Source organism: Thamnophis sirtalis, unplaced genomic scaffold (genome assembly GCF_051295495.1).
Source record: "Thamnophis sirtalis isolate CommonGarterSnake01/CBP01778 unplaced genomic scaffold, rThaSir2_p1.2 scaffold_2, whole genome shotgun sequence".
NCBI lineage: Eukaryota > Metazoa > Chordata > Lepidosauria > Squamata > Natricidae > Thamnophis > Thamnophis sirtalis.
The window spans coordinates 76558531-76573771 of NW_028261382.1; the positions used below are offsets into that span (position 1 = coordinate 76558531).

The window sequence follows — 15241 nt, forward strand, 5'->3', positions numbered from 1 at the left end:
GCCCTGGTGCTTGTTGGGGTTTTGGAACTTTTTACAAAGAAGAGAGTTGAGATAGTCCACTAACTATATAGTTGGAGAAATGTGAAAAGTGAAATAGCTACTCTGTTTTGTGGAAAGAGAACTCCAGAAACTTGGAGCCCATGCACAATTTGTCAGTACCTGCATTTGTCTCAGCCATGCATTTCCTATATAGAAAAACATCCCAAAATACAGATGTGCACCAACCCTAAAAGAATCCTAGGGTATAGACCTAACAGAACAGCTACAAACACTTTTTTTCATAACTGGGGTAGCCCTCGTTAGGGGAATAAAAAGCTGTGTTGCTTCCAGAAGCAAATCTGAACAAAGACAATTGAGCAGATGATGGAAGGTTGCAATTTGATGGGGCAATGTTGATTGAGGGTATTAACATTCAGCCTACATATGTTGTGTGCAAATTCTGATTCCACGTTAATGACCGTTTTTCTAGTTATAAGGGCTGGAGAATCACACTTTCACTCTTGAAATTATGGAGAAGCTTTTTAGATGAAAGCAGAGCGCATTTTGTCAGTTATATATAGGGTGGAAAAAAGAATGGAGCCTTTTTCTGCTCCTTAAGCCCAAAGATGATTCCTCAACCAGTATCCCTACACGGGCCTGCTGGAGTTTCCCACCTGTCTGTCACGAAGAGGCATATACTTGGGTACATCTGAACGAGAGGAGAAACGCTCGGTTTTGGACGCAGAACTTTACACGTTATTCTCCCTAGATGTACAGTGTCCATTCATTCATACTGAACCTGCAATATTGCTGGGGCTCATTATGGAGGTGGTATGAAGAGCAATATATTTCCCTTCTCCATTTACATTAAGATCGCGACTGCTAAACAATCTTGCGAGGTTGTTTGTAGCGCAGAGAAACCATATGAATCCCTTAAGTGTGTGATGCTGATGCAAGTCAAACGGGGTTAAACGCATAGAAAATAGTAGCAGCCAGCTAGATTAGCTCCCAAGAGTGAATGGATGAATGGAAATCGGATGAATGGAAACCCTGAATCACATTCATCAAAACTGACCTAATAATGGTTTATTCCAAGAAATTATCTCTACTAGAATTGGGATTTTTGAAGGAAAAGTGATGGGACATACGTTTGAGGAGATGGGGGAGGAAAAGGGCGGAATGGAACAAGAAGTCACCATGTGACAATTCACCATGGGCAACTTGTCAGAGGACAAGAGTTAATATTGAAGAAATAGTTGAATAGAATCATTAAAGAAAGGATTGCCAAAGGAGACACAAATGAAATGTGAATGACAAAAATATATTTAAAAAAAACTATTTTAAATAATTAAATTGAATTGTTGAATTGTCCTGGGGCGAGCTATCCACGGCAAGTTGTCGTAGGCCTGGAAAAAGGGGGATTCCCTTACAAATATCTAGCAACTTGTCCTGTCCTGAATTTATCTCTGACAAAGACTTCCACAAAGGAAAAAGTTGACCAATTGCCCCTAAGCAGCATGCCTTTTAATGGGAGTCAAGTGCTGGACCATCAGATGGGGTGAGAAACAGAAGGAGAATTTTTAAAAAAGAGTAAATGTGGGAAAGAAAATGTGTTCAAATTGAAAATGTCGCTTTTAAAAAAAATGCTAACTTAAAACGGTTCCAATAAATCAGATAACAGTAGTTGAACTAGGCTGATTTGGCTTCCCTTCCCTCCCAACCTCACCAACACAGGGTCCTTCCCCCTCTTCACAGGGATATCTATCTGTACAGAACACTTTATAGATGTACTAGTTTTTAGAACCCATCCTAAATTTAAAAACAAAAAAGATGACTTTATATATTGAACATAAAATTTAAAAAACTTACAAAATGGTCACCTCTCTTACAGAATGGATGCAAACTGGATTATGGATGTGCCTCCAGGCTAAGTTGGTTTCTTCCCCCCCACCCTCACCCCGCACCCCCCCTACCCCACTTTCATAATAAATAAATAGAATTCATTAAGTTTTGGATGCTTTAGTGATATGGAACTGTTACTGGGCTTTCTTCCCTGTCCCATTCTTGTCCGCAGTGTTTGTTGAGGTTAAATTCACTGGACCGTCAGGATGCTTTGAATCCTTGCGTGGCGGCATACGCTCGTTGACGCGATCCAGACCTCTGGCTTCTTCAAAGCTGCGGATCTTGTGTTGCGGCGAAAATCCACGGATGGCTACAGGGAGGGAAAAGGGGCAATTGGAGGCGTTTGCAAAGAAGGCCCGTTGACTTGTAAATACTTGCTCCTCTGCTGTCAAGCAGAGGTTGTGTGCGTAGAGCATGCGTCTGACTTCTTCATTCACTCTACGACCATGTTTCCGGAAATCTAGGAGCCATGTGAGATACTTTCCCCCAAAATATTTTTAAAAGATTTATTATTTCTGGTTGCGATAGGCGATGTTTCCACATTTTGGCTTCCAATAGCAATAGCACTTATATACCGCTTCGTAGTGCTTTACAGCCCTCTCTAAGCGGTTTACAGAGTCCGAATCAATTGACTCATTTTTAAATCTTTAATGCTTCAAAAACCCTGTAGGTTATGATCAGGGTGAAAAATCAGTAAGAAAAAACAAATAAACATGTTTCAAGAGATTTCTCTCCAACTTTTTAAATCTGTTTAAAAAACATATCTGTTTGTCTGTAGCCTAAATAATTTTTAGGCAAAACTGTTAATGAAGGCATTTTTTTTTTCACTTCATAGAACTTCAAACCTAATCTGGGGAAAAACAAATTAGGAAGTCAGACAGATGCTCAGCGAGGGAAGCAAAGGTGCGGTGAAAATAACAACATTCTTTTCAAAGCTGGGAAACATAACATCAAAATCACCGAGTACTAAATCAAAGTCATAGTCTTCAGCACAGCAGAATACCACACACACACAAAAACACAGATTTTTTTTAAAAAAACATCACACCACAAAAAGGGGAAAAGGAGCCAATCTTTGAATGAAAAAGTCTTGCATGACCATGAACTGGGTGCAGAGAAAAGCTTCAGGTATGTATGGCCAAAGCCTCTTCACCCACTTGGCACAGCTTTAACACTTTCTATCCAACCCAGGGCTGAGCATAAATAATTCTGCAATACCGTTTCCCTGAAAATACAACCTACCCTGAAAGTAAGTCCTAGCTTGATTTTTACATGTGTGCCCAATATAAACCCTACACCCCCAAATAATCCCTAGTTAAGATCCCGCCCACTCCAGAGTGCAGGGGTAAAAATTAAGCTGGGGGGGGGGAATGGGGGTGTGTGGAGCTGCCCTACTACTTACCTTTGGACAGTTGCAGCCAGGCCTCACACACCACATCTGCCTTGCCGGCGCATTTCTTCTGCAGCCAGCAAGGCTTTCCTGAAGGCCTCTGTAGCTGATAATAAAGCTCCGGATTGATCCAGAGCTCTGTTACTGGTTGCAGAGGCCTTCGGGAAAGATTTGCCAGCTGCAGAAGAAGTTCCTGAAGGCCTCTGACAGCAAAAAGGAGGCTGATGGTGACACACGCAAGTGGGGCTAGTAAGCGGATGACATCCCCCCAAAATAAGACCTGGTGTCTCTTTTGGTGGCAAAAAGTATATATAAAACAGCCAACCCAAAATTTTGAAATATTTTTGCATCTGGTCGCGAACAAATGCTCGGGTGGTGATCAAACACAGCCGCGGTGATTTTCCCTCCTGCGGCAATTTTTCCTGCCGCGCCATTTTTTTATATGCGCATGCACAGTCAGCCTTGTTTCCAATCACGACCAAATCAGATTGCGGCCGAAGTCCTGGAATGGATTATGGTTGTGACTGGAGGTTCTGCTGTATGGACTATTCCAGAAGTAGTATTCAGCCAGTTCTGACAGGTTCTGGAGAACCGGTAGCGTTAAATTTTGAGTAGTTCGGAGAACCAGCAAATAGGCTGGCCCCGCCCCTGCTGCCTCCCAGGCGACCTTCTTTTGTTGCCCTGAACAGGAGAACAGAGCTGGAAAACAGGTTAGTGGGCTGGGGAGGGAATGGGGATTTTGCAGTATCCTTCCCCTGCCATGCCCACCAAGCCACGCCCACAGAACCGGTAGCAAAACTTTTTGAATCTCACCACTGACTATTACATCTCTGCAGCTATTGAAACTCAGCACCTTCTGTTTCTCAGAACAACAAGGAAAATCGGCCAGTTGAAGTAGCCGTAAGGCAGAGACAACAGAATGCATTTGGGCTCTTACTGAGGTGGACAATGAGGGTGGAGGATGTGCCAAGCAGGTGCTTTTCTCCTTCAGCTGCTCTCTGCTTCTGGTGATGCAAGAATATGGATTTTTTTTTGTAATGCTGACAATAAAAGTCTTGGATGAGGGGTTAAAAAAAAAAAGATTAGCAAACACACAAACCATCTTGCAAGATTCTAGCCATACCTTCCCGTGCCTCTACTGCTTCTACTGTGGCTGTAATACAGAAGGAACAGTGGCATGCAAAAATAAAGACAGAAAAGCGTGAGTGAACTTTAACATCACTATGGTTGCTTAAGAGACTTAGAACCCGCCCGATAACCCAACGAGAGGAGGAGGGTGATGATGGCTGAGCAGCAGAACAGGATGGCCAAGAGGGCAAGAGGTGAAAGTGCATTGGAGGTTAAATGTCGAGGTGTCGACAGATTGGGAAATGGCTCTGCTGAGTTTCCAGGAGAGTGGAATCTAACCATTGGCTTGGAATCAACTTTTCTGTGAGTGGTTGGATGGGTGCTAACACGCGCCCAAATCATTCGCACTACAGCATTTCACAGATAACCCCTGCACATCACGGTACTGAAGCTAAGCAACCACTTTTGAAAAAGTTTCTACATGAAAGGGGTGCTTGTTTTAGATGGCTGATTATTATTAGGAAAAGGATGTGTCAACCATGAAGCTGACCTGATCGCGGCCATTTTGAGGCTTCAGTGTTGCCACACTGGAGCTGAGGGAGAGGGAGGGGGGGAATAGAGATAGCTGGGATTTTGTAGCCAAAACAAAACACTTTCCCCTGAGAACCAAGGACATTCTCACACCTGGTCAGAGAGAGAGGAGAAATGACGTCAGCAAGCAACCAGACGGCACCCTAATTGGACCATGTGACTGATTGTTTGGTGAAGGGGAAAAACTTTTACTTTTAATTACCGTATTTTTTGGAGTATAAGACGCACCTTCCCTCCCTAAAAGAGGGTAAAAATTTGGGTGCGTCTTATACACTGAATGTAGCCCCACTCACCCACTGGCCCCAACTCTTTGGCCTCTGCCTCCCAGCAATTTACCTCCTTGCAAACGGGGGCATCGGGAGAAATTGAAAGTGAAATTTGCTGTTTGCCCCACGAGACAAATTGCTGGGAGGAAGAAGCACATTTTTTTTTCTTGTGCTAATCAGGCTGTTTGCTGCAAGGAGGTAAGTCAATACCTATAAATGACTATAGAATGTTCAAATTATTAGACTTATTTTTTAAAGACTACTTTACTTTTGTTCTAGACAGCTTAACAAAATGAAGAAGCTTTTTAAAATACATGTTTGATCTAAAGAGGCCCTGCTCTTAAAATACTGCTATTGTATCTTCTTTTAAATAGTGGAGAATAACTATACTTCCAGAAAGCCACATCAATTTTAACAGCATCTGTACAAGTATCGTCTCAAATGTAACACTACAAACAGTGTATATTGTGTGTACTGTTTACTGTTTGTTGCAAGAAGGCAAATAGCTGGGAGATAGAAGCAGATTTCCCCCCCTTGTTTTCCTCCCCAAAAGCTAGGTGCATCTTACACTTTGGGGCATCTTATACTCCAAAAAATCTGGTAGCATGGAAACCTTCAGAGTTGGTTTTCACTAGAACTGTGTCAATATGATATATCCAATAAAACTATTCTTTGAGGAGTTTACCTGCCTCAGAGTTTTGTTTGCTGTGGGTCAGGGGTGGGTTTCAACCGGTTCGCGGCGGTCCCTGCGAACCGGTTGGTCGCCGAACCCAGAAGTAAGTAACTTCCGGGAACGGCGAAGGGCGCGCCCGCCCGCCCGCGGTCCTTACCCGGTTTTGACGAGTTCTGCGCTTCCACGCATGCGCAGGATGCATACAGCGCCTGCGCGATCGTCCAGGAGCAGCTGGAGCGTCGCGCAGATGCTAGTACGCATGCGAACCGGTTGGAACGGGGTGAGAAACCCACCCCTGCTGTGGGTATATTACTTGGAATCCTGACAGGATGTTCCAAAGGGAAGGTGACGATGGACAGCAGCAGTTAAACCTGAAGCATTTTTCTACAATTAAAGGGGACTCCGGGCTGTTGCTTATTTCACTCCTTACAACCCACTTCGGACAGAAAATGTTAACATGGGTCTATCTGATTGACAAAATGGATGTACTGAGCAGTAATCATGAGTGTGAAAGAGACAGTCTTGAGGTAAGAATAAGATCCATTCCCATCTTTTAACTAAAAAATTGTGTGCAAGTGGGAATGTCTATAGAGATTCTCCATCATCCAGGTCATGGTTGCCCCAAAGATGCTTTTTCAAGGGGCAACTGAAATCTCTGTTTTTTCTTTGAAGATGTTTCGTTTCTCATCGGAGAAGCCAGAGCTGAAGAAGCTTCTTAGATGAGAAGCGAAACATCGTCAAAGAAAAACCAAAAAGTCCAGTTGCCTTTTCAAAAAGCACCTTTGGGATGTACTGTATTTTTCGGAGTATAAGATGCACCGGAGTATAAGCCGCACCAAGATTTTGAAGAGGCAATTTAAAAAAAAAAAAATTGGGGGATTTTTTTTTTTAAAAAAAGGGCATGAATAGCCTTTAGGACCCTTGTAGAATGCTCTTGGGGGAGGCCAAAAATGAGCAAAAAACGGCCCATTTTTTTTTGTCAAAAAAAGGACATGCACAGCCTTTAGGAGGCTTATAGGGCTGGGGGGAGAGCAAAATTGAGCAAAAAATGGTGCGTTTTTTGCTCATTTCTGCCCTCCTCACCCCCCAGGAGCACTCTGAAAGCCTCCTAAAGGCTATGCATGGCCATTTGGGTGAAAGGGGCAGGGTTTCAGGAGGCACAAAATACTGTATTCAGTGTGTAAGACGCAGCCAGATTTTCAGCCTTTTTTTTTTTTGAGGGAAAAAGGTGCATCTTATACTCCAAAAAATAGAGTAAGTCAGAACTCAAATACTTGAAAAACAGGCTGCCTATTATTAAAACTGGCATTCTTCTACTTCAAACTGGTGAACTACCAAAGCCATGCAATCTTCTCATAAGCCTCTGAAAACAAGTGGTATGTTAAAAAAGCTTCATGAAAACATTGTCCAGCTTCAGCGGTTTGTCTGCTTGAGGAAGAATGCTGTCCGCCATTTTTAGTAACGGGCAGCCTGTCTGTAAATATGAGTGGCTCGTAATTTGGATGTTCTTCACCCAAGGACTGCCTGTAATGATTCTCGACTTTTGCCAATCCTAAGTATGCACCACTTCTTTATGGCTTCATGCCAGCAAAAGCATTCTGAAGCTATTTTCTTCATTTTCCAGAGTGCGGTTTGCTTCTTTGCCGGGGGCCTATCTGACAATCTACCTGTCTGATATCCTTCAAAATGGCTCCAGAAACAAAAGAAGCACCATCCATGGTGGGCAGCCTCCACCATGGTTCCTTAAAAAAGCACGGTCTTTTCCTGGGCTTTCTTGGCCAAAAGGAGTACCAAATCTTAAGAGCAATTTGGCACTCTTTTGGTCCATGTGACACTCTTTCCTATAACATGCTTTCTTCACATACAATGAGAACGTAATCAAAGCAAACCGCAAGAGAGGAAATCATTCTTCACGGTATAACTAAGAAGTCATCTGATGTTAACAGGAAGGAGATCAAGCTGATTTGAAACTGAGTTCAAATGCTGGCAGTAGAAAAAGATTAACACACTGCACTACAGATATAAAATTATAATTTTACAGATATAAAATTATAATTTTACAGATGTAAAATTATATTATATTGTTCATGTTCTTTGTATTTTTATCTGTTTGTATTTGGTTTTGTATTTTTCCCCTTTTCTTTTTTCCTTTTATACTTGTGGTTTTTTAAATTTGAAAAAGTTAAATAAAAACTATTAAAAAATAAAGGAATCTGTAATATCGCATTGTGAGATCATGTAGTGATTTCAGTAACAAATTAAATGCAATGCAACATGTTTCAATAAGTTGATATTTTTACAATATGTAACTATTATAGAACACATTGTTTGTGTGTATGTGTGTGTGAGAGAGAGAGGGGGGGGGAGGAAGGGAGGGAGGGAGAGAGCGAGATGATAGATTCCATAGTCAGGATGACAGCATCAGTCAATATTTGTACACAGTCTCTATGAGGAGACAAAAAAGAAGTTTGCAATATTATATGTGAAGTGGAAATTTAGATTCAGAAGGTTTTTTCACTCTCACTTTTTCCAACAAAGCAGAAAGTTGGTAGATTCAGGACTAGTAAGTATCATGTACATATAGCTGCTCTTTCAATACATCCAGCAGACATCAAAATGTGCACTTTTAGATTATCACTATTAAATGGCTAGGAGGAAAATACTGCTCTTATGTTCTTTTGTACACATTCCAGGTGACATTTGTTCAGTTACAGTGAGAATGTAATGTTGGACTAGAGAGAAATTGGACCTCGTACAGCGAATCTCAGCTTTGTTGTTAAGGAAAACAATTTGCCAAAATGTCAATTTTTTCTTGAATTTCAGATAACACAAGCAATTTGATTGACTGGAACACCTTGATTGGTTTATAAATACTACATGCTCCTCAAAGGAAACCTTCTTTAGATCAAGGAGGGGGAAATGAAGGCAATTTTTGTGGTTTTACTGACTGATCCAAGCTACCAGGGTGAGCAACATCTGGTTTGGTGTGAAGTACAGAGATGGCCTTGAAGAAGAAATTCAACAGCTGTCATATAAATTTCAGCGAAGCCCTGATGAAAAGGAGTGGGTAAGAAATAAAAACTGCTCTGCCTTGGTCCTCTTTAGAATAAGAAGGGAAAGAAAGAATCTTTGCCAGAGTTTCAAGATTCTGTTATTTTAGCTTTAACAAACAGCAGAGTCCCAAGATTTCATGGGATGTCTGTTTCCTGGCCAGGTTCTACCTGAGAAGTCTGACACCCTCCACATGTTGATATGTAGCAACTTCCATCATCCTTCCTTACTGCCTATATTAGCTGTAGCTGATAGAAGAACAACGTGATCTGGAGGACCACAGGTTAATTTAATTTGTGATCACATTCATTATTTTATGCAAGCCATCCTGAGTCCCCTTTTGGGATGAATTGGAAAAAAAGGCCCTGCAGATTTTACTCCACTAGTCATGACCGACTTTAGGGAGTGATGTTCATCTCTATTTCGAGGCCATTGAGCCCACACTGTCCGAAGACATTTCCTTGGATGTGGCCAGCATGACATCACAGGGTGCACTGTTACCTTCTCACCAAAGTAGTACCTATTTATCTACTTGCTTTGTCAACCCCTGAGTTTCAGATAGATGGCTGAATTGGAAATTCAACTAGGCATCCAAATATCTTCCATTTCCTACTCAAAACATTGTTCTGTATAACTTAACTAGTTATACTAACTTAACTAGTCTGAAACTCACAGAGTGTCACACAAAAGCTTCTGGCTGGTTTCAGTTTAGCATCAACAGGGTAAATGATGCAAAACTGGGGAGGAAATCTGAAATCTCCACCAATCATTTTCAATGTGATCACTAAGAACAGATGGGTCAAGGGCAGACCAATGGCAGTGATGTATGCTCTTTTCCCATCAGCAGAAGCCTAATTGTTTATTGGTGGGAAGCTCTAGATAGTTGTCCCAAAGAACATATCTGCACATGCTTTAAGTTTCTGGGTTCAGCAATGATGTTATATGCATGTCTTGGAGATGATCTTTTCAGCTTTTTTGCTGGGTTTTTATTAAACTAAAGTGAGGGGCTTCAACCTTACTTTTCTACCAAGTAAAAGTAGTTTATTGTATCTTCTAAGTTTTATTCATACGCTACCTTGGAACGCCAGATTTGGAAACTTAAAAGAGTATGGCCAGACCATCCAAGGGGACCCTTGCAATTCATCTTTTTTATGACAAAAACCTAGACCCTGTGATGGGAAGGGAAAAGCAGCCTCAATTTAACCTCCTCCTGCAATATCCAGTAGTTTCCTTAAGGCATGTTCAGAAGCTAAATTTCCATTGCTATCCTTCGTATCCCACAATGGAAGGACCTCACTTCTGGCATACTTACCTGTCTGTAGAGTCTGCTTCCCCCCTGAGAGGACTCCCATTGGCAGAGTACCTGTGGGGGTCAGGCCTTTGAGCGTCAGCACACTCTCACTCTCCTCTCTGAAAACAGAAGCAACGAGACCAATTTATACATGAGCAAACAGATAGAAGCACATCAGCTCTTTAGGACTCTGGTACTTGAAATTCTGTAGAAGGGGGTTTCCCAACCTCAGCAACTTTTGAGGTGCCTAGATTTTGACTTCTTGTAATTCTTAGCCACGGTGGCACCGTGGTTAGAGTGCAGTATTGCAGGATACTTCTGCTGCCTGCCGGCTGCCTGCAATTTGGCACTTCAAACCTTACCAGGCTCAAGGTTGACTCAGCCTTCCATCCTTCCGAGGTGGGTAAAAATGAGGACCCAGATTGTTGGGGGCAAGAGGCTGACTCTGTAAACCACTTAGAGGGGGCTGTAAAAGCAGTATGAAGTGGTATGTAAGTCTAAGTGCTATTGCTATTAGCGCAGGGGTCTCCAACCTTGGCAACCTTAAGACTTGTGGACCTCAACTTCCAGTGTTCCTCAGCCAGCAAAGTTGCTAACCTTGGCAACTTTAAGACTTGTGGACTTCAACTTCCAGTGTTCCTCAGCCAGCAAAGTTGCTAACCTTGGCAACTTTAAGACTTGTGGACTTCAACTCCCAGAGATCCTCAGCCAGCAAAGTTGCCAACCTTGGCAACTTTAAGACTTGTGGACCAACTCCCAGAGTTTCTCAGCCAGCAAAGCTGGCCGAGGAACTCTGGGGATTGAAGTCTACAAGTCTTAAGTTGCCAAGGTTGAAGATCTCTGTATTAGCGGCAGCCATGCTGGCTTGAAAATTTGGAGAACTGTTGTCCAACCATCTCAAGTAGATGAGGGTAGTAGAACAGCCTTTCTTTGAGGGAGACAGAAAGATAAAACGAACTAACAAACTAGCTAGGCTTGGGAAACATCTCTATAGAGAGAATACCTAAATGCCCAGCCAAACAGAGACCCCCTGATGTAGATCAATTACATTTGATCAGAAGGTGGCCAGTGGGTATCATCAAATGTTATTATGGCACCATGTTGCCAACCTCTGCTTTAATCCGTGTGTGGAATTAAGCAATGACGCCTTCTTGGCTTCTACCTAGATGCAAGACTGCGTAGGATTCACATCCAGCCTGCTTTTGATTCCAAGGATTCCAAGGAAAAAAGAAGGTGGGACATATGGGATAAAGAAACAGCTGATACTCCTTAAAAGCTTCATTATGGGGAGATTATTATAGCTTTATTGATTAGCCCTCAGGCCATATCAAAGCACAAGGTTCAAACGCATATCACCAATAAAATCTACAAACAATTTATAGTAAGAATAGGGTAAAATAGAATAGTTATAGGATAAGATACAATATAATTTAATACATAAGTATATTAAATAGAATAAATTAACATAAAATTATATTTTGGTGTAGCCCTTACAATCTACTCCAATCAGTCCCATGTATGCAGATCTCAACTGAACCATTTTGCTTAAGTCCTGTGCTGTGTTAAATGTTATTTTTAGGTTCTGGCTACACATAAGGTAAGTTGTTTTGATAGGGGGATCCCAATGGGTCCTTCGTTTGGTATATGGACCAAGGTACCTATCTCTCACCCCCTTGTACAAGCAACAATCAAACAGGATGTGAGCCAGAGATGCTCATTGTAGGGTATAGAACGGAATCTCCCATATCTGACCATTGTGTAAAGCTGCTTGAATCTCGCTCACGTAAATGTTTCACGTAAACACCCTAAGATGTTTTGGCAGTTGTAATTTCAAATAGCTGTCTACTTGAAAAGTGCATTTGCTCAGCCATTTCACGTTACCCACCTTACTAAAGATAGCTATATCATTTTATGCTTCTATATCCTTAATTATGGGAGATGCATTCCAAGTGTGGCCTTACCAAGGCATTCTAAAGTGGTATTAACACTTCATGTGATCTTGATTCAAACTATTCAAATGATTTAAAAAAAAACAAAACCTCAATAAGATATGTCTTGCTAAAACTCTGGTTCCAGAAAGAAGGACCTGCACAGTTGATGTATGTGACTGACCTTTGTGCTTGAGGATTTTCAATCCTTCAAAACCCTTTTGTACTTTTCCCAAATGGGGCTCCTGGCAAGCATCTTTTGAGCTGTACTGATACAACAGGAGCAGTCTGGCAAAACCATTAAGCAGCCTTTCTGACCAAGATTCCCAAGAAAAGAGCCAGCTTACCGAAGAACTGAAAACACTCGTGCCATCTTCCCAATGGCTCTGATCTTATTCCGGATGATCTCTTTACGGGCAGTTGTACCTCCTTAGGAAAGAAGAATCAAAAATTATTAAAAAAAAAAAAAAGGATGAGGTGCAAATCATGCTTTACAGGCTCAGTTGATGCCAGTATGCAGCATCTACTTGATTCTAGGAAAGAGAAACCAGATTACAACTTTACAGCTAAAATTGCATTTAGTCGGTTACGGAAAAGTCATGATCAGAATGGAAAAAGGATAGCGAGTGACGGACAAGGCAACATACAGGAAAAGTCCAACATGGGAAGAGAAATGACCACAAGAAGAAATATGCCAAGTGTTATTCAGAGCAGCAGACCTCTCTTGCTTCCCACCAGCGGGTCGGACCACACAACACCAGGGAAGTAACATGAATGACTCAGCCACAGGGACACAGCTTGGCAAAATGCGAGGACACAACGACAAGACCGAGTGAAGGTGAAAAAGGATTCTGGGCTGTGCTTGCCGAAGGGAGACCGGTCATACAAGCGCTCTCTTCAGATGCAGAAAAGGGACGGCTAGAACTTTTTGCGGCCTTGTTCAAGCCCTTGTTTAACGCAGCATGTTAGGGTTAAGCCCACTCCCTTTTACTACACAGACCAAACATGGATCAAAAAGAATGGAGACTTGGGTGGGAGGAGAGAGGAGACAGGTTTAGACTACAAACTGAACGGCAATTACATCTCCTCTGAACCAAGATCTTATTTTGCTTTGTTGGTTATGACCCAACTAGGCATTAAGAACAAGGACAAGCCAAACTGGAGTTCTGACATGCACCAATAGACCCAGCCATGCATCAGGTGGCTGCATTCAAAAGTCAAGAGAAATGTGACCCCATCACACACCGTTCAATGTTCCTTAAGGAACAAAACAGGGTTAAAAAGAAAAGAAGAAACAACAAAACAAACGCACCACGTTAAAACTGTTAAAACTGTTAAAACTGAAGGAGGGACGAGGGAAAGGGGAAAATGGCGAGACTGTCCAACTAGTCAGCTATTCAAAAAATCCACTCCGAGGAAATCTCGTGGCACAGGCAGTGAGAATTAAGCTTTTAGCAAATTCTAGCTGGGTACCTTTCGGATAGCTTGAAATGTAGTTATCTTCAGGGAGAGGAGACACCAAGTATACAAGGAGATGGAGATAGAGATAGAAGAAACAAATTTAATTTCCATGGGAGGGAGCGAAGAACATTTTTTAAAAAAATAACGCAATGGGGAAAGGAAGCCATTTTCTTTTGCGCTTCTGCCAAGAGCTCATCTGGTTAAGTTTTCCTCTCTTTTACTAAAAACCTCATTCACCAAACTCTGGATGGCAATCATCTTGACTTCTGCTTTCCACACGTTATCAAGTTACAGTAGTACAAAATTGTGGAAGCCTTTTGAGAAAAGTGTATTTTTGAGGGTTTGATGGCTAACAACACTACTTTTTTTGGGAGTAGTGCCATAAAATTATATGCCAGTAAAAAGATAATTTAATCAAGAATGTAATGCGACAAACTTTGTTCAATTATCTGTATTTTATGAAAAGTTATAGCCAAATAACCAAAAAGGAATCACAACTTGCTTAGATTGATATCAGGTAGCTTTCCTTCATCTGATTGTAGCCAATGAGTGTTTAGAGAGCCAATCAGGTGCCATCTTGTTTGGGCAATGAGCCAATCAGATCACAGTTAGATTCAGTTACTGATGTCATGTATTGAAACTGAGAGGAGGACATTTGTCAGTGTGTTGTGTGATCGATATCAAGTTGGTTGGGGTTTTTTTGTGTTCTTTCATTTAGCGAGCTTGTAAAACATTAAAGTAATGGTGCAAAGAGTTGACTGGTCTCCCAGAAAGTGATGTAAAATAGTATTATTAAGTGAACAAGGCTACAAAAGAAATTAGAAGAACAATTCCTGGAAACTTAACCAAAGGTGGCATTTCTAAGTTTTTGAAGAGGTACAAGGTGACTAGGTCACTACAAAAACACACTGGTAAAGGCAGGAAAAGGTGCACAACAGCAAGTGATGATAGAAGAATTAAGAGACTGTGCCTACATGACAGAATAAAATTATCTGGGTGTATACAAGATGGTGCAATGTAACGTGAAGTCCCATCGAAGGACTGTTCAGCACAGATTGCGGGAATTTGGCCTAGAATCTAGAATTCCAAGGGGAAAAAAAGCCACTTTTATCTCTTAAACAAAGGTTGCAAAAACTAAACTGGGCTAAAACCCATGTTACCTGGACAGAGGATATATAATTTTATAGTACTACTTTAAAGAAAGTGGTATTATTAGCCATCAAACCTCAAAAATACTATACACTTCCCAAAAGGTTTCCACAATTTTGGCCACTACTGTAAGTATGACTAAGGGGCAAACAAATGAGGTTGATTTTAGTCTTGAAGAGTACGCAGAAATGGCAGATCAAATCTCTCTCGTGATCAATAACTAAAAAAGCATTGCTTCCACAATCTTTTTCATCTGTTCATAGCATTCAAACTAGACGGCAGACGGTGTTTATGTTCCCAATCAAATATTTTCAGGTTACACGAGGCTATCAGGTGCTCCCAAATGTAAAGAAAGAGCCAAAACAAGTTCCCAGAACAACCCACAATATTGCCAGGCATGCAACTTAACACACATATTCTTGCAACCTAACGCACATTATTTCACTTAAATTGTTTTAGGCATGGATAGGATAGTCTTCATTAACTGTAAAA

At 41.5% G+C, this 15241-nt stretch overlaps 1 protein-coding gene across 4 annotated transcripts in view; it reads right to left on the reverse strand.

Annotated features, from left to right (window-relative positions):
• Nucleotides 1-1982: 1982 nt before the first annotated feature.
• The window catches only part of PPP3CC (protein phosphatase 3 catalytic subunit gamma), an 87845-nt gene continuing 74586 nt past the window's right edge, over nucleotides 1983-15241 (reverse strand). Inside the window, exons 11-15 of one of the 4 annotated variants that reach the window (XM_087706134.1) lie at nucleotides 13613-13639; nucleotides 12487-12568; nucleotides 10233-10330; nucleotides 4395-4424; nucleotides 1983-2191 (exon numbers count right to left, since the gene is read on the reverse strand). In XM_087706134.1, the coding sequence (XP_087562260.1) occupies nucleotides 2016-2191; nucleotides 4395-4424; nucleotides 10233-10330; nucleotides 12487-12568; nucleotides 13613-13639 (413 nt within the window). In that variant the 3' untranslated portion in view covers nucleotides 1983-2015. The remainder of the gene's footprint in view (nucleotides 2192-4394; nucleotides 4425-10232; nucleotides 10331-12486; nucleotides 12569-13612; nucleotides 13640-15241) is intronic. The other 3 variants (XM_087706136.1, XM_087706135.1, XM_087706137.1) reach the window with 3 other exon arrangements.